This window comes from Poecilia reticulata, linkage group LG8 (assembly GCF_000633615.1).
Source record: "Poecilia reticulata strain Guanapo linkage group LG8, Guppy_female_1.0+MT, whole genome shotgun sequence".
In the NCBI taxonomy this organism is placed as follows: Eukaryota; Metazoa; Chordata; class Actinopteri; order Cyprinodontiformes; family Poeciliidae; genus Poecilia; species Poecilia reticulata.
In genome coordinates, this window is record NC_024338.1 from 19,508,864 (window position 1) to 19,528,598 (window position 19,735).

A 19,735-nucleotide genomic window follows, 5' to 3' on the forward strand; every position below is an offset into this window, starting at 1 on the left:
TTGTTCTGGAGTCCATGATGGTGGAGTTGGCCGCTTTCCGAATGTTGTGGCGTCGGGTGATCGTGTCATTGCTCCGTTTCGCTGCTCTGGAGCCTCCAGGTCTGAGTTAATACAACATCCAGCCTGAAAGACATCAGCAATGACCAACAGCAGCTGCACATTCACCTGGTAGATTATAAAACCGAGATTATTCACAAGGAAAACATCTTAGATGGACTGAACAGGAAGTTCAGCCCAAAGGATTGGCAATTCTTCAAACTGAGAATGAAACTTCAGTTTAAAGCTGCAGTTTATATCTTATACTTTTATGTATAATTTTTTATTTTTTTTTATGTTGTGGTATTCTGGGAAAAACTTGATCTCCTCCACTTTCTGCCTAAGCTATTATTTCTGTCTGCAGAAATGTACTGCTACTGATCAAAAACAACCAATCAGAGCCAGGAGGCGGGTCATAGCGCTGTAAATCATCCTCGTGTACACCCTGGAGAAACAACTTACTGTTACAGAAAAACTGTTTATCTCCCATCATCTGTGGACATGCTAACTATCATTAGCATTCATGGCAGACTATTGGGAAGAAGCTGCAACGTAGCGGAGAGCAAGTGGGCTGAGCAGCACATACACAAGGTGATTGACAACGCTAGTTGTCGGCTTGTTTCTGTTGTTTTCACAGATTCTTTCTCATACTCTACTGTCATGACAGTCACAGTTTAAACAAATATGTAAAACAATATTTTTTAATAAAAATTACATACTGCAGCTTTAAGACATTATATACTTTGATTATTTCAACTAATATTTAACTGACCACTAGAGGGCACCAATAAAGCTCTGAACTGTCATTCCTTCAACCTGAACTATCACAATCAAGAGACCTGACTTCCTGTTCCACAGCCTCCATTTAGCAGCTTTATTTTATTTCATTTAATTTCATTTTATTCAGAACTAATGCTGAGGAAGTGATGTAATTATTTTATTTTGGCGGTCATGACAGAAGGACTCAAAAACAATGTTTTAGTCAAATAAGAACAAAATCCAACATTTCAGCAGAAATGCCTCAAACCAACTGTCAACACTGCAAACACAGGAACTGCAAAAGTGTTTTCATCTGGTTTCAAACATCTTGGTACACTTTAAATCAGACAAAACTAACTTAAAACAAACTTTTGAGCAGTTAGTTCCTTAATGTTGATGGAATAAGCACCAGTTCCTCTACATTTTCATTAATATTAAGGAAAAAGTTACTTGTAAGTCAGTTTTGTTTTGTTTCAAATGTACTAAGATATTTGCACAAGAAACTATGCAGAAATATTTGGTAAAATTTAGTTTTTTTGCAGTGAAGCATGGCGGTGGAGGGCTGGTGATGTGGGGACTCGACAGCAGCTGCTCATTTTCGCTGTTTTTGGTCCCCGGAGCCAGTCCACGTGTTTGGGTCCATCTTTAGAGACCTGGCCGTGTTCATTCCAGCAGCAGGAAGTGCATCTGCTCTGCAGCTCTGAGGGCAGCTGTGTGAGTTTGCACCCTTAACATTTACACACTTGGTGGTAGCAACAAAGCGGCTATTGCTCTGGCAACCTCCACTAGTCATTAAGCATAATTTGTCTGGTATCCCACTGCTGAAAATGCACAAAGGAGGGCGAGTAAAGCCAGCATGAGTTCGTCTTCTGAGCTGTCCTGTTGAAGGTGAGGCTGGGGGGGGGCAGACAGCGACACAGCGGCCGGCTGGCTCGGCTCCCACAGGACTGCATGGGAACAGCAGCAACCCGAGCGGGCGGGACGCCTCCACACCCCCGACGTTCAGCCGGCCCCCCGGCCGGCCTCCAGACTCTCCACTACTGGATTTACACTCCTTTCTTCTTTCCTGGTCTCTCTCTGCTGCATCCTGCGGTTTCTAGGAACTGTATTCCTTTTCTTATCTGCTGTAAAGGTGAACCACAAAATCTAAGCACTGTAGAGATGTTGTCAGGAATTTCAGAAACATTTCACATTTAAACTGCAACTCTGCTTTTTGACAAATATTCCCGTTCACTGGAAAACTATAATATGCTCCTGCTGCGTTTCCTAAATCCCTACTAATAAAGTTTTAAAGGGGGCATAATATGTAAAATTCACATTTTTGCACATTTTGTACTTCCCTTTTGGTTTTCTGCTGCTTCTAAAAGCAGCCCCAGTGCTTATTAAACCAGCCGGCCGTTGTTTCGGCATTAAGTTTATGTTTTTTGGTGAAAAATGAGCCATTTCAAAAACCTCCGGAATGTAATTTAACGAATTGGCAGGCACTCCCCTTCACGTATCAACCCCGGCTGTTACCTAGCAACCCTATCAGAGTTCTGCCTGTTGCCTGGCAACCCGAGCAGAACTCCAGCATGTTTGTTCAGCTTGTATTCGCTGCTGGCGAAGACGAGAGTTTTGTTGTTGACTTGCCATACAGAAACCACTTGCTGCATTCTTGTTGGTTGTGCAGGAGGCTCCATGTCTGCTTTTCAAAGATGTACAATTGTATAAATGCACATCTGTTTGCATCCATTTTCACGTGCGAGCGTAAACGATGAGTTGGGGGCGTGGCCAGCAGCAGCTCATTTGGATTTAAAGTAACGGACACCCTCAAAATAGGCTGAAATGATCAGACAAATCTAAAAATGATTTTGTGCAAAAAAATGTAATGAGCATGTTTTGTGTAGGCCATAGACCTAGCCTAACTTATTCAAAGAATCATAATAGCTCACCTTTAAAAAGAGACCATTATGTAAAGTTCAGGACTGCATAGCTTTTGTAAAAATTACAAAAACATGCATGTTTTTCTGATTCTTGGACCAATTTCAGCCAAGAAAATGTCCCTTTTCAGGGAAACACTGTAAAAATCCAGCTGAGTTTCAGTTTTAACCAGAACTGCATTTAAGCTACTTGGATTTGTTTTGATTTTATGACGGCAGAACTGTTAAAAATGTGCAGCGAGTGCTTATGCTTGTGTTTCTAAGACAACCTCAACTTTACTGACAGTAATTCTGTGTTAGTGTATGTTTTGGACTGCGCAATAACAGCTTATAGGGAAAGTGCAGAAAAACCTCCTGCCACCTCCTTGAGCACCAGGGTTTGGTGCAAAAACAACAGAACAACTCTTTAATATTGGAGCACACAAACCGGGCCAGCTTGGTGTCGTGTTTTATGACGAGAGGTGAAAAGAGAGAACAGTAGTTGAATTAAAAACTGTCTGTCTCCTTGTCTGCAAGAGGCATAAACAGCGGTGTGACTTTATTGAACCTCCACAGGAGGCTGGCTGAGGTGAGACCTGCAGGGTGTGAGGAGCTTATAGAGGCACTAAAGTGATTATGAGCTCCTTCCTATCAGCCCACAGATGTGCCGGAGGGAGCTTCACTCCTCTGCTCCGCTTTATCGCTTCAGAGGCTTCATCCATCCAGGTTTAGACCAAACTGTGGTCCCTGGGCGCCACCTAGTGAGCCGCAAGGTACTGCATACTGTGACGTGATAAAGTTGGCTTATTACGTCACGTCTTTTATTAATTCACCAAACATAATAAAAGATAAATGGCTTAAAACTGGGTCACTCAAAGTGAAATCTGAAGATACAGATGGAAAGTTTCTCAGGGTGAGTTGCAGAACTTTTGCTTTCAGCACCTTTACGATGCGTTGCATGGTGCCGGCATGCAGATCCAGGTTGCCGTCTGTGCTGAGTGCGAAACGTGACGAGGGGTTGAGCAACGCTGCGCCCCACGCTGACGAACTGCATCTTAACCCCTAAAATAAAAGTGTTTATTATAAAAGTGCTCAACCCTGGTCTAGGCTTTAGACCAGGAGTGTTCAAAGTGCGGCTCGGGGCCATTTGTGGCCCTGTGAACAACTTTGGGCGGCTCACAGAATCCGTGCTGTACGTGAAAGTATGTGGGAGACTTTACAGTCCAGAAAGCATCTCTACTGACTGCACCCACCGGAAGAACTGTGCTAACTTGATGCTCTTGAACAGGATTTTATAAAAAAGATAATTCAGTTTTTGTTACAGCAAGGTTGAAACTGATGGTGGGGTGTAGAAACCTCCCATTTGTAAAGGGAAATTCCTTAATTTTGGTGCAGAAAACGTTTGTGGCGACTATTAAGAGTGTTGTAGCCTCACAGTCATGGAGCTCATGGGTGAAGGATCCGATCTGTGGTTTGCTTTTAGTCAGAAGCTGGAATGAAATGACTGAAGAGATGCAGAGCAGCAGCGGAGCTGAATTTAAGGTCTGAGGTTGAGTCTGAAGTCCGGCGGTCTGTGAAAGTGAAGACTTGTCTGCCAGCCTGCTCTTTGCCCCCCTGCTCGTTGGACTCATTGAAGCCACACCGACTCTGGCTCAGCTGGCCGTCTCATCCCGCGCCACTGCTGTGAGAGCCTGAGGAGGGAGCTGGGAAGCTCCTGGGTGGCAGAGCAACGCACGGGGGCCTCCCTGGCTGGCGCCTGTAATTTTACCTTCCCATTCATCAGCCACAGATATTAATAATAACAGCACATCTGGATTCACTTTACTGTCTCGTGTTAACCCTTTCCACAGCAGGACTGAGGGCTGCTGCAGCTACTGACGAGGACTGGCCCTGCCCTCCCTCTTCTTCTGGTGCAGGTCTCATTCCTCTCGCTGTCAGTCTTCATTTCAGCCCGAGCCGCTGCGGCTCCTTTCCTTCCTCGGCTCGGGCCGACAGGCTCGCCTGAGAAGCGTCACGGCTTCCAACCATTCAGCTTTTCTGTTTGTTGACCAGTCAGAAAAGCTGACACTTTGTGGTCTGACAGTTGCGTGTAAACCAAAGTTGGAACATGCAATGTTTGCCTTTTTTTTTTTTTACTTGGTGAATATAAATGTGTTTGTAGCACAGTTTGAATTTCACCAAACATTAGTTTATTCCCTTAATTAAAGATGGCCTATTAAGCTTCCTTGAACATGTTAGGTCTGTTGGCTGTGCAAAGCATGCTGTCTTCATTTTTTTGCACAAAACCATTCTTAGTTATGAGATTTTAGTCTGCTGAGTTTTGGCATTCATTTAGTCACTATCCAAAAACACTGCTGCTGGCCACGCCTCCCATTCAACGTTTACACTCCCACTTGAAAATGGCTTCAAACAGAAGCACAACTATACAACCAGCAGAAGTTGAGACTCCTGCACAAACAACAAGAATGCAGCAAGTAGTTTCTGGATGACAAGACGGTGAGTCAACAACAAAACACTTGTCCTTTCCAGCAGCCATTGTACAGAGCGTACAGCGGGAAAACCAGCAGAAAAACCAGCAGCTTGAGTTGCTAGTAACGTTTTGGGGTAGCTAGGTAACAGCGCAGCGTGAGTCAACAATCAGTTGGTTTCGGAAATGGCTCATTTTCCAGAAACCAAAAATCATCTGGATGCTTTTCAAGCACTTGGATTGTTTTAATAAGCAGAAGAAACCCAAATGAAAGTACGAAAACATCCAAAAAGTGAATTTGCACCATAGATTCCCTTTAAACCAACATTTGGAGGTTTAAATATTTTTACACCACAATGCGTAAACTCATCCAGACCCGCCTTTTTCTACATACCTGTTGCAGTCTTTGAGTTACCAGTGGCTCAAAGGACATAAAAGTCAGAATGTTTCTATAATTAAAACTGAGTTTAATGATAAGAAACACAAAAACAAATTAGAGGAAAGGAGCCCAGCCAAAAAAAAACGAGTCTTTCCAGCAAATAATTGGTCTAACTGAGTGACTGGTATTTGTAGTAATAGGTTAGTCCGTCCCCTGTGGCCTGATGCTCCCTGCTCAGCCAACCAATAAACAGCCATTAATACTTTTAAAACCTTTTCTTCTATATTTACAGCTATTGTTTAGGGTAGTTTTCACATCTAGACCAAATTAAAGGCATTAAAAGTATATTTGCCTCCATTTATCTTGCCAGAAACTGGGATCATGTTAGCTTTGTCTTTAACTTCTTACAAAACTCATTATGGTTTTCTTTCAACAATGGATATCGTTTTTCATCACCAATAATTGCTCCACCTGAGCTGTGGATTTCTGCAGCTCCTCCAGAGTCTCCATGATGCTCCTTTTAAGTATTTTAATATATTTCTCCTGTGGTTACCTCCACTAGCCTGTTGCTCGGTGTAAGACAGAATTTGTTGGGATAGAAATGTTTGCTGACATCACAATAACACAAAATATTAATAATTAGTCGAATGCTTATGAAAGACCTGAATAAAGAGAAATCCTACAACCACTAAAATTTGATGCTACGCCATTTTTGTTTACATTTTGTGAAGAATTAAGTTGTGTTCATCTCTTCTTCAGAGGTTTTCGTGCCTCATGGTTGCTGTAGTTCTTGGAGCTTATTGAAGGAAACGACACGGAAACCTTCTTGTGATGGTGTAATGTGATGGAGTGGAGTTTTAATAATAAAAGGAAGAACAAAAATGGGGACCGGAGGGAGTAGACGAGAGAATCTGGTGAGGAGTGACTGAGAATGAGAGGCTTAAATACTGGGGAGGTTGAAAGCTGAACAAAAGACCTGAGCTGATGAGCTAAATGACTGCAGGTGTGAGTGAAGGGAGCAGGAATCAGACTGAGGAGAGAGAAAGTGGCAACAGAAACACCAAGAACTGACCTGAAGGAAAACAGAAACAGATGTAACCAAAATAATAATGAAACTAGAATCAAATCAAACTACCAAAACGACTCAACAACCTGGGATCCCAAAACTTCTTTATACGAGTGCAACTTCCTCCTTTGCGAAAATGGAGTGCCGTATTTTCCGCACTATAAGGCGCTGGAGTTACGTTATGCATCCACTAGATGGAGCTGCACTAACGGGAATGTCAACAAAACAGTCCGACTCCGGTCGGCGAGGAGAGTCTTCCTCGACTGGGCCGGACGATGGTCACCCTTCTCCGTTCGCGCACAGCATGCTGGTGGAGAACGTGGTGCTAAATGACCTGCAGACGACCTGATTATAGACGGTCGGTAGGTAGATAGGTTAGTCAAACTTTATTAACAAACCAGCGWTCTGACAACTATCCCAGCATGCACYGCGCACTTCTTCTTCTACGGGAGAAAATGAAGTCGGCGGCTGCTCACCGTAGCTGTTAGATCTGTTGTGGCTCAATATTGGTCCATATATAAGGCGCACTGTTGGCTTTTGAGGAAATTGAAGGTTTTTAGGTGCGCCTTATAGTGCGGAAAATACGATAGTTTTAGATTTTAGCAGATTTTTACCTTTTCTCCTGCTAGTACATTTGATTTGGTTGTATTTACCCAGAATGCCCTGCGGTATCATCCGCTTGCTGCTTTCTGAGCAGTTCCCTTTCTGATTGGTGTTCACATATGCATTTGAACCGCACCAGAGTTCACTTCAGCTGAAATGAGACTGAGGTTTTTAGGTGGATCAGAGTTCAAGCACACATTCAGATCTCCCCAAACGAACCGGACTTTCTAGACAAACGGACTGGAGTTGGATTAAAGCAGTGTGAATGCACTGCTCCTCATTATCCCAGTTTATCCAGTAACATAATGTGAGTTTGTGTGTAACAAACACAGTAGGAGTTCTCATGAATTCCCAGCTTGGCCAGGAGAGAAAGTGTTTGCCTTAGATTGGGATTAAGTCTGAAGGGGTTTCCCTTCGATTATTAGCATCGAAGCTTCCTGCAGGATCTTGGGAAAGCAGTCTGGTGCATTATTAGAAATGCAAACTTGGTTGCATGCCACTGCTCCTGTAACACACCGTGTTCTCGAACCATCCCACCATGGAGGCGTGCGGGACGGGGGGGAGTAAATCACCCCACCGAGCTGTCTATAGGTGGAGCCAGGGGCCTGCCGCTGGCCGCCAGGCTTGGCCCCCCGCCCGTCGCCTGAGCCTCCCGCTGGTGGCAACAGGTGACAGAGGTCTGCTGTGTGCAGAGCTCAGAGCCCCTCAACCCATAGAAACACTTGCTTCATTGCTGCCCCCCTCCCGTTAGCTGCAGGGAGACAGACAGGAGCAGAGTGAGGCTTTACTGCTGTTTATGTGCCACTAAATACGAGGCAAAAAGCTCAGTGTGCATCACTCATCTGCTCATGAGTCAACGCTCATGATGTCACGCTCTGCCATGCCAGCCTCACACACAAATATACTGTAGTACCAGAATGTTTTATAAAAGAGCTTATTTATTAAAAATGGGGAAAGTCGGCTCTTTTTTCCGTGCAGTTACCTCCCAGAGAGCCGCGACTGTTAAAGCGTCGTGCCACAAACAACCTGCTAAAAACACTTATGTCTCCCATGCAGAAATAAACACGGGCCAATTAGCGTTCTTATTTTTGGAGCTGCAGGAGCTGCCAGAGCCGCTGAAAATCTACCGAGCTGACGCGGGGCGCTGCGGGGCCGGGGCCCCGGACACGCAGGAGCCGCTGCAGCTATCAAAGAGCCCCGTTAGACTCGACGAGGGTCTGTCCCCCCCTCAAATGAATCCTTGTGTCGGGGAACAATAGGGCCACTATTATCCGGCGCAGAGAGGGATGAATTCACACGGGGACAGGTCATCTTGATTTATGAAGTGTGAATTAGGAGCTGAGAGTTGGAGACCAAGGTGGGGTTCGGTGGGGAGGCGGAGGTTGCGCCGCACAAACAGCCGTCTGTGTTTTTTGGAGGCTGGAGACACGGCGGCAGCCTCCCGTCATTCCCCCGTGAACCGCCGCCGCCACCAACTGCAGCAGCGGCGGCTGCAGCAGCGCTACGGCAAGCCAGTTTCACATAAAATCCCCTTCACTCTGACTTTACAGATTCCTGAAACTGGTTAATGACGGAGTGTCAGGGCCACGCTGAGAAATTATAAAAAGAAACAATAAAATTACGAAAGTAAAGTCATATTACTTTATTCTCGTAATGCTATGTATTAGACTTTTATTATCATGGCTTCCTGAAATATTTTAACTTTGTCATATATTACTACTTTACTCTCAAAATTTTAAGAATTTATTCCCAAAATACAATGTTTTTTTCTCATTTTGACTTCTGACACTTCTAATATTCCTGTATTATTTCCGCTTTATTCTTGTACGACTTTATTCTCGTAATTCTCTGAATTTATTCTAACATTATTTTGACTTTTCTCTCAAAATCTGACTTCATTTCAGTCAGATGACACTGATTGTGTGTACAGTCGGCCTGCCGTAGGGCACCGCCTCTTCCTGCCCTGCTCCCTCCGGTTCACAGCAGAGAAGCAGCCAGATCTCTGCATGGAGATCAACGCGCTAAACTCCTGCTGGTCGTCAGGCTTCATTTGAATCCCAGGGCAGGTTGATGGAGTGCTGCTCCATCCATCAGGAGCTGCACTGTTTGCTCAGATCCCAGTAATGTAAAGGCTCATCTAAAGCTGCTGGCCCTCGTTCTCCTCTAAGCCAACATGCAGTGTGTGCCAATGTAAACCTGCTGACCAGACGGTCGGTTGCCCGAAAGCCGCAACTCACCACCACTCCAGTACATACAGTGTGCAGTATTAATACCCCTTAAGCGTTTACTCATTTTGTTGCTTAGCAGCACATTTTATTACATTTTATTGGTATTTTATGTGACAAACACAAACTTGCATGAATAAGGACAAACTTTTTGTAATAACCAGACGCATTCAAAACATCTCAAGCTCAGATTGGGTGAAAAACATCTGTAAACATCAGTTTTCAGTTCTGATTTGGACTTTGACTAGACTCTCCTATCCGCCCAAGTTCAGACCTGCAACTTTTAGATGCATCCCTGCTGTAGCACTCATCACTTTTGGGGCAGATGTAACTGAAGATGCAACGCTGTTTGCTTTAAACTAAATTTTTAGAGTTTTAGATTGAAGAAAGCGAGAAAATATTTATCCAGAAGATTCAGCAGATATGCATGTGCATGACAGTTTGCTGCTTTTTGTTGACCGCTGGAATTAGGGATGCAAACGTTTAGTCGACTTACGATTATCCAATCAATTAACTAATAACGTCTGTTTATGAAAACATGAAAACATAAATACTTCCTGTAGTCAACAGTTGTGAAGACCAACAACAAACATTACATTTTGTCAAGTGTCATCGTTAAAATCTCTAAAGCTTAGACCGTTTTTTCAGTGTTGTAGTTTGGCTGCCATCCAGAAGAGGGCGCCACTGGTCGTCTTTAAGTACAGCCAGTTAGCACTGAAATAATTATGGCAGAGTCATCCCAGAACAGGAGAGAGAAACGGTCCAAACAGAGTTTGATTTGGGACGCAAAATGAATTTTATGCGGTTCTGTTTTAAATATAAACACAAAAGTTTCACCTTTAATAATATATTTGTGTTTATTAAGTCAGTATTTAATACAACTAAAAATATAAAATAAAATAAAATAATGTGCTTATTTATGTTTTATGCAGCCTATTATGAAAACTTTATGCCTTCATGTTATTGAAGGACAGGTGACCTATTAATCTGCAGTTAATTATTAGCAGATTAATGAGTCAATCTAAAGTTTATTGATCTTATCAATAACTTGCTGAAATGATTTCTATTGGAAGCCACTGTAATTGAAGCATGCTGCCTTTTTTGAACTAGTTTAAACAGAAGCTTGTTTGTCTATTATTTTAGAAAGTAATATTTATTATCACCTATAAACCATTTATTGGAGATAAATGCTCCAGTAGTTAATCGGCACAGGATGGACTGAATAATGACCTGCAGCTGCTGCTGCGGTTCTGGTTTTCCTGCAGGAAGTCCAGTCACTGCTGGGTCGTCTTCTGGACAGTCGATAACCACGTTTTCGTCCAATTACTGCAAATTTTGAGCAAACTTTTAATATTTAGCAAAAATAAAAGAGATGCGAATGAGGCCTGTTTCAATTCACTGGAAAACGCCCAAATCTTTAAATGTTTGCTACATCAGAACTTATTTAGCAACTTTAGAGCCAGATAAAGTTTCAGAAATGCCAGAAACCACCTCCAGCGAGCCTGAAAGATTTTTCCCGGAAATTATTAAATTTTTTTTTTTTGTTTCTATTGAACTTTTCTAATGCGACATAAAGACGGCGCTGCTTCCACACCAGCAGCCCTGATAACAATAAATACATTTACGCAAAATGCTTGTCAGAACCGGGTCCGTTAGGCGCTTAATGCCTGCCTTTGGTGCCCTTTAACCTTGGCGTTCCCCAAGGCTACGTTCTCATACCCCCACATTTTCACTTGTTTGGATTTCATTGCATGTTGCACAGAAACATTTTGTCCAACATGATTTTATTTACATCATCTCAGCTTTTCAAATGAGAAAAGTTTACAAATATGTAAGGATTTTATTTCTGTTTTAGCGCTGACACAATCGAAGCCTCTCCTCCAACTGGAGACTCAGAGCTGAGGAACTCTGTTGTTTTTCTGTTTAGTTTATGATTCTGATTAAGTTTGTACCCTTTTTTTCCTGTCAGCCGGCTTTATAAACCCAGGCGTCTGGTTAATCACTGAGCACTTTGTTCTGCATTTTGCTTTTTAACGACCATGTTTGGATGCCGGCTTTTCTGTCTGTGAAACTTTTATGGAGGAATGGAAGGAAAACTGACTTGCATCAGGTTTTGGGTTGTTTATCAACTCTGCAAATAATTGCACAGAATTTGCTCATTAAAACTGCTTGTTTAAAGCTGCAGGTTTGTGTTATGAAAACAAGACACTTTTCTAATTTCTCAAAGCTTGTCCTAACAATTGTTTCCTATATGTGCTGAAAGAAACAGAAGAGTAAGTTGGAAAAATGTCAAAGTCTAGAGAACTCAAATTAAAGAAATAAATGGTGATTAATTATTTGACTTTAGAAATCCTTATTTATCCGTTTGCCACCAGTGTTTTTGCACCATTTTCACCTCGAAAGTTTGTTCTGCGAAGGAAATGAGGGGAATTTGCTTAATTTATGAGATTGATTTGTATTTGGAGCGCCTGTCTGACCCTTTGAGCAGAAAACCAGAAACTTTCAGGCTTTCTCGCTTCGTACAGGAGCAGCTTTAGCCTCAGACTTTCATGGTCATAAACAGGAGCCACAGATTTCTGGGTCTTCATGCCTTTCTGTGAAACTATTTAATTTAACTGCTGTAATCTGCGTACAGTCTGCTGGATTCAGGTCGTTCATTCTTTGATTTCTCTTACAACATATTTCACACAGTCATATTTCATGAACTCATTAAACCCAGACGGAGCCAAAAGTGGAAAAGTTGTGAGTGTTTGTGGATGGGGGGGCCATCCCATAATTCAACAGCTGATACAACCACTTTTAAGTCGCAATACATTAAATGAATCAACATTTAAAATATGAAAAGGACAAAACAACTACAGTGTCATGAAATCACTAAAACAGAAGTCAAAGCAAAATGTTTTTAAAAAAGTGCATTTTAAGAAGCGTGTCTGATTATGTGACAAGACAGCTTTCCGTAGTTTACTAACAGCTCTGTCTCCTCTGTTGATGAACCAGTTTGGACCAAACTTCAGTTTGATGGACCCACATTCAACAAATACTTCATGTGGAGAAGTTACAAAGCAAGCCCACATCATGACTGCTCCACCACCATGCTTTGGCTTGTTATGGAAACAAATCATCGGTTCAAAGGTCATTTCTCCAGAAGTTTTCTCATTTAGGAAATTAGCAAACTGGAGTTGATATTTCATTTAACCCTAAATAATTCTAAGAACCTGTTCTTTGTGATCATGTATCAGTTTTTAGGGCTGAAGTGATGAATCAGGTTAATCATTATTGTTGAAACTATTAAATAATTTATTAATTAATTATCTGGAGTACAGAGATGCCAAAAAAGCCATTTAGTGAAAAAACTACACATTACATTCAGTAATTACTTTTCTCTTCTTACCTGCACAAGTAACACTTTTATAAATCGTTAAATATTTATAGTCACACCTGCAGTGTGTTAGTTTTATTTTATTTTCTGTGTCTGGTTGCTAAATTCACTGCTGTGTCTTTGTGTAATGACAGTAAATTAAGTCTAAATAAGTCAAAACTACACAAAAAAAAATAAATACATTTTCAGTCACGATAAAAAACCTTTTTTTTATGTTCTACTCAGAATTAAATAGCCGGTTTTGGCTTCACCTGGTCAAATTTTGCTACATTATGGGAAAGTTTTTGCTGTTTGATCAAAAAAAAATTTTTCTTAGTAGAAAAAAAATGTTTGTTTGCTTTCATATATAAAATTGTTAATAAAAAGTCTGCAGAATGGGACAATAATCGATGACTAAGCTAATCGTTAGCTGCAGCCTTGTTAGTTATTGAGAGAAATAGACGATTTGGTTTCTTTTCCACTTGATTGTTGCTGCTTTTAGACGCATCTCCCGGGTTTTTTGTTGAATCTGCTGAAATCCCAGCAGATTCAGGCCAAAACCAGACAGTTTAGAAACAGCAGCTGGGTTTTTGTAAAGCGGTGCAGTGGTGTCTGTGATGCGGCGATCCTCCAAACTAAACAGGATTGAAAATCTGAAGACGTTAAATCCCTCAGAGGAGATCCAAGATGAGGACGTTCCCTCCAGGAATTTATTCTGGAATATCTGGGATTAAAAAGTCTGATCCAATCTGTGCAGAAATATATGTGCAACTGGGGCTGTCAGTACTTTTATATTCTTTTAACTCTAGAAACTTTTGAAAGATATTACTGAACATTTTTACCTAATAAAACAGTTTTTCATGTGAATTCAGGTTCTGTCTGGCGCTCAGCGTAAATAAAAAGATGAATTGCATATTTCCTTAGTTTAGGTAAACATATTCTGGCTGTACATGTTGGTACTTTGCGTTGATAAATAGGACAGGAGGAGTGTGACACGCAAGAAAACGATCCATCATCTGACTCATGGTCAGCAGTCAGCAGCAGCCATTAATTTTAATTAAGCTCCCAGCAGGAGTGATTATTGGGATTGTGTGCTTTTGGATTGCAGACGAATGGAAAAGAGTGTGAAACAAACTAGCAATTTGCACACCTCCCAAGTGCCAGAGTAAACAGAGAGGCACCCACTTCGTGTCTGTGTATTCAGCTTGGCTGAGCGGTGTGAAACGGCGCGCTACCACGGCGAGATAAAGCTGCAGAAGGGACGGATCCGACCGCTCTCTGCAGAAAATCCCTCCTCAGATGCTAAGCATGCAGGTTTGAAAGCTACCTGAGCGGCCGGCTGCTCTCTGTTGTCAAGATGGCTGCCAAGACCCAAGTCTGTTTTTTCTCAGTAAATGAGAAACCAGCAGCGGGGGCCACCGTGACCTGCGCCAGCCTCAAACATGGAGATTAATTCTGAATCCTAAACTCTTCAGGAACCAGACCTGCATTTAACAAAGAGCTCATTACATCGGGGCAATTTATTAGCCCAAAGAACCATGTTTGCTTAACTTAAGAGTGGAAAAAAAGCCCTCAATTAAGCAGGCGTCTGTCTCAAGTGGGCTGGCGCTTTAAGGAGGAATGATCCTCTATCTGAGTGTTCCTGTGGTTAAACAGTAGGAAGGGATTAAAAGAAACCAAAACAACTCGGCGTTAAATGAGCCTGGCGCTCCCGATGACTCCTAATGAGAACCATGTTGGGAGTTCTCCCAGGCAGACGCGTCACAAACGCCGTGTGAAACCTCATCTTAGCTTTACTGTGGATCTCAGGCAAGTGTTGGAATATGTTCTTTGTTCTCTTAACGATTTTTGCTTTCATTTGCTCCTCTTAACATTTTTAGATCCTCAAGCAAATTTTAGTCGCAAACAAGAACTTGAATAAATACAGAAATATAGACGCATTTTAAACGATCTCCTTCAGTAAACGGTGCCAGAACTGACAGGTCGCATCCAAAGAAGAAGTTATTAATAAAACCCATTAACAAACTGTTAAAATATTAGTAGAAATGTGTCTCTGTAGGGCTGCACAGTGGTGCAGTTGGTAGCACTGTTTTCTTGAAGGTTCTGGGTTCGATTCCCGGCCCGGGGTCTTTCTGCATGTTCTCCCTGTGCATGGTGGGTTTTCTCCAGGTACTCCGGCTTCCTCCCGCAGTCCAAAAACATGACTGTCAGGTTAATTGGTTTCTCTAACTTGTCCACAAACTATTGCCACTCTGTTTCTGTCAGCCATGTTTGTTCAATCTGAGCTTTTCTGAGTGTTGGTGGGTGAAATCAGTTTAACGTGTTTCTTCTGCCGTGTGGCTAAAAAAAACTTGTTATACACCAGATTTTTTTCTATCGTCATATTTGCAGACTGTCAGGTTTTAAGAATTGACAAGTTTAAAATATAAAGTGTGAATCCTGCACACAGACTTCACTTCCTCTGGTAAGTCCAGAACGACTGCTGGCCTAAAAAAACGTAAAGTTCAATTTACAAATAAAATCTGACGACACCAAAGACATTAACAGAAATACTCCGGTGGACGGATGAGACAAACTTTGTACTTTTTGGAAAGGCTGGACTGACAAAACATTTCAGAGAAAGAAAATTATAATATTATACCTGCAGAAAAACCTGATGGTGGTCTGGGGCTGGACGGCGTGCATTAAAGGGGCGGGATTTAATATCCAGGTATATTGTGTCATTTTAAAGCACAACCAACATTTTACTTCCCGTTATTATAAAAATGTTGTCAAACATAACTAAAAAGAAATTTGATTTCAAAATTTGACACTTTGAAATTGGGCCTCTGTCTCTTTAAGAAGCTCCTACTCTTAACCAACACTCTGAATTTGGTACATTTTATTTTATTTTTTATTTAAATGTTTATTTTATAAATGTTTGTCCTCCCAATACAGCAAACTGTAGTAAGAACAAAGGAACAAGTAATGGACTCATGAATATTGTCTCAGATTTTCCACAGTGTTATTGGTAAATAAAAATAAATATATTTATATATCAACAAAATAATTATGTCCATCCAAACTGGCGATGACAGGAGTCCACAAGTCTGTAAATGAAGTCCTGAAGGTTTTAATTTTTCCATTATTTAGACATTTTTTCCCATTGACGGAGTGTGGAAGGCAGATCTGGATTCACAGCACACCAAAATCTAAATATTTGGATTGAGAGGCAAATTAAGTTTTAACACAGTTCAAGTATCACATCTTTGAACGGATCAAAAAAAGATGAGGTTGAGAGGGGTGGCCTAGTCAAAGCCTGGACTTATATTTGACCAAAACCAGCCGTGTTTCCTTTAAACTCTCCATATGGCCGAGTTAAATGACTTTTTGCAAAAGAAGGGACGTTTATTGGGTTTAATTTGAAACATTAAAACATGAAATATCTTTGCACAGCACTTTTAGAATCTGTGAAACGTGTAATTGAGAATGAGACTCTGAGGCTGTTTGTGTCGGCTGTTTACCCGCCGCGTCCCGGTGTGAATGCTCCGGATTGAGCCTATCTGTCAGCCGCTTTCAGGACCGATGGTTTATGATACGAGCTGCTCAGATGAAAAATATAAGGCTGACATTTTCCAGACTTTTCACCATCATCTGACCGTAAACTAAATGAGTCGTGTGCTCAGATGCTCGTGTGAATTAGCTCATTGAAAATGAAACAGAGATGCATTTATCTAGAGTGCATGGTTTATGGCTGATGTAGCAGCTGGCTGAGTTCTTCCATTTAATTATTTGTCAAGGAATGATTCTCAGACTGCGACTCGGGCTTGGACAGGTTCACAAATTGTGATACTTTCCGCTGCTGCTGCTTGTTTGAGCAGCTTTATTGAAAAGTGGCTCATGCTGCCAGAAATGTTGTCCCACTTGAGCTGGACACAAACAGTAAATACGCTGCGAAAACTGGAGCTGGCAGAACCACTTCACCTGGAAACGGCTTTTCTCTCTTCACGACTTGAAGTGACACTAGCTGCGTAAAACTACGAAAACTTTGTTAGAAAACAAAATGCTCAGAAATATTGCTAGAAAATACTAAATTTTTAGATTTATCTGAGATTTTCTAGAAAAAAACTTGGAAATTTTCTGTTTCAAAAATCAAACATTGAAAGAAATTAGTCTCAGAAATTTTCTAGAAAAAATTTTAATGTCTGAATTTGAAACATGGAATATGCTAGAAAAGAAACATTTTCAAATGTTGAAAATGTTTGACTTTTGAAACTCAAATTTCCATTTTTCTATAGAAAACTTCTGAGATAAATCACAAAATATGAGCTTTATATTTGCAAATTTTTGATTTTTGAAACTCATCTTGAAAAAATGTGGAAATTTCTGAGATTTTTGAGTAACTTTACTCTTAAAAAAAAAAAGAACACCAGCATGCCTTGCATTCAGCTGAATTACAACTGGTGTATTTTACAAAACTGCAATGGAAACACTTCTTTTTCATCAGGTGGTCATGTGACCAAGAACCGGAAGTTACCACTGGGAGAAAGATGAAGAAGACAGGAAGTACTAGGAGGATGATGATGTAATGTTTTTTTGTTGTTTTTCTTAAACGATTAATCGTAAAACAAACATAATCTTAAGTGACTTTAACTTCTCTCACTTCTGCTGTTTAGCTCAATAGAAACTGGTTGGGATTTTATCAAAACAACTTTAATGGATACTATGAGGTTAAAGGAAAACGAATAAACACTTTAACTTTTTTAACTGATAAAGATCTGAAAAGTGTGGATTTGTTTTCAGCTCTGGGATTCCAGCTGCAGGTATTTTGGAGTTTTGCACATCTGCAAACTGAATTTCCCCATTTTCTTGGACACAGCATGATGCTGCCACCACCATGTTTCACCATAGGGATGTTTCTGTTCGATTCAGAGATTGGCCTTGTCTGAGCAAACTTCTTCCATATTTTTTATGATCTTTTTACTTCTACTGCCTCTTGTGTTTGATCTTGTTTTATTTGGTTAACCTAGTGGTCATCGTAACGGCTTATTCAAATAAATGTATTATTGTAGAGCGAGTCGACTTGTAGCAGTTTATCAATCTCAAAATCTCAACAATTTACATAAAGTTTGCGGATGCAGCTTGATGAACTGTCAAGAATTTGAAAGTTTCGTCCTTTGGTTTTGTTTTTTTGAGTATTTGGTTTCTCCAGAAACTCCCGGGAGGATCGGCTCATCAGACCTACAGCCGTAAAGAATGAAAGTCTGATTTAACCAACAGGGGGCGTCTCCTCTCGCGTTCCGGCGCGATGGGAGGAGGAGGAGGAGGAGGTATTGGGGATCTCCTCCTAGACAACAAACCCACATTGAAAGCGGGGCGCAGGGATTACCTCACGCTGCGTGCGGAGGATAAAACGGAGGCGGCGGCTTCGGTTCGGCGCTTTTCTGCAGCGGACGCCAGCGGAGCATCATGCCGAGCCGCGACGCGCGGAGCGCAGGAACTCTGATCGATCCAATCCGCTCCCACTGATGTTTTCCTGCTCACAGGGAGTTTCATGATGGAAAAGTGATTTTTGAGGGATTCTGGACACGCAGTTTTGGAGACCGCCGGCGCGTAAAGTTGCCTCCTCTCCGCTCCGTGTGCGCGCTGATCCCGCGGCTCGCCATGGATCAGCCTCAGCAGTGCGCTGCCGTGTGTCTGCTGATGCTGTCTCTTGGACTCCTGACGGACAGAGCGATCTGTCAGCATTTCTTCCTTCTCCGCCCCATCCCCAGTGACAGTCTGCCGGTGGTGGATTTAAAGGAGGACCCGGATCCGGCCTTTGACCCCAAGGAGCGGGACCTTAACGAGACCGAGCTCCGGAGCATCCTGGGAGACTTTGACGGCCGCCTGCTGTCCGTGTCGCTCCCCGTGGAGGACAAACACTCCGGATCCGACGAGTCGGATCACTTCGACATCCTGAAGGCGGGCGGAGTTCTGCCGAAGGAGATCCGGGCGGTGGACTTCGACGTGCAGATCGGCAAGAAGCACAAGCCGAGCAAGAAGCTGAAGCGGCGGCTGCAGCAGTGGCTGTGGGCCTACACCTTCTGCCCGGTGGTCCACACCTGGACCGACCTCGGCTGCAGGTTCTGGCCTCGGTACGTCCGGGTCGGCGGCTGCGTCAGCAAAAGGTCGTGTTCCGTTCCGGAGGGGATGGTCTGCAGACCCGCGAACTCGACCCACCTGACGGTGCTGCGGTGGCGCTGCGTGCAGCGGAAGGGCGGGCTGAAATGCGCCTGGATCCCGGTGCAGTACCCGGTCATCACGGACTGCAAGTGCTCCTGCTCCAGCTAGGACTGCTGGGAACTCTAACTTATAAGCTCGGTCATTTTATCCTCTTTCTCCCCCCACCTGCACTACAGAGTGTAAGAATGTATTTCTGTACATGCGTGGCCAACTTCCTGTACAAAGTCAGTATTATTTGTAACCAGAGTCTACTTTATTTGTGCAGAATATTGTTTTTATATATTTTGTATTTATGGAGAAGTGGCGCACAGAGGCACGCACGGACTTTGTGTTGGACGAAGCGGATCAACCTCAGAGTTGAACTATTGATTATTGATGCAGTCATATTTTATCCTGTAAATTTGGGAAATGTACTATTTATTCTTTATATTCTTACAATAAAACGACACAGACATGATTATAAAATGACTTTTCCTTCATTTTCTCCACCCAGCCCTCTGCGCATAAGGATAGCGCCAACTTTACGCACTCAGTTTGCGCAGCTTTTTGTATTTCTGGTGTAATTCAGGTTTTTCTGTTTTGCTTCTCATTGAACCGTTTCATCAAATCATCAACAATGCGGTCAGTTACTGCCTGCATCAGGCACCTTACAGGCTGATTACCTGGCCACAGCAGCGCTGAAGTCTCCATGTGTTTCACCACAAACCCTCCTCCCGTGAACAGCCCAGCAGGAGCAAAGC

General features: G+C 42.4%; 1 protein-coding gene across 1 annotated transcript; it reads left to right on the forward strand.

The window, feature by feature from the left end:
* The first annotated feature begins 17,602 nt into the window (after positions 1–17,602).
* Positions 17,603–19,454, forward strand: nog1 (noggin 1). The gene has a single exon (XM_008416513.2). It carries the CDS (start codon positions 18,435–18,437, stop codon positions 19,101–19,103), a length of 669 nt encoding a protein of 222 aa, XP_008414735.1. The 5' UTR covers positions 17,603–18,434; the 3' UTR covers positions 19,104–19,454.
* Positions 19,455–19,735: the final 281 nt, after the last annotated feature.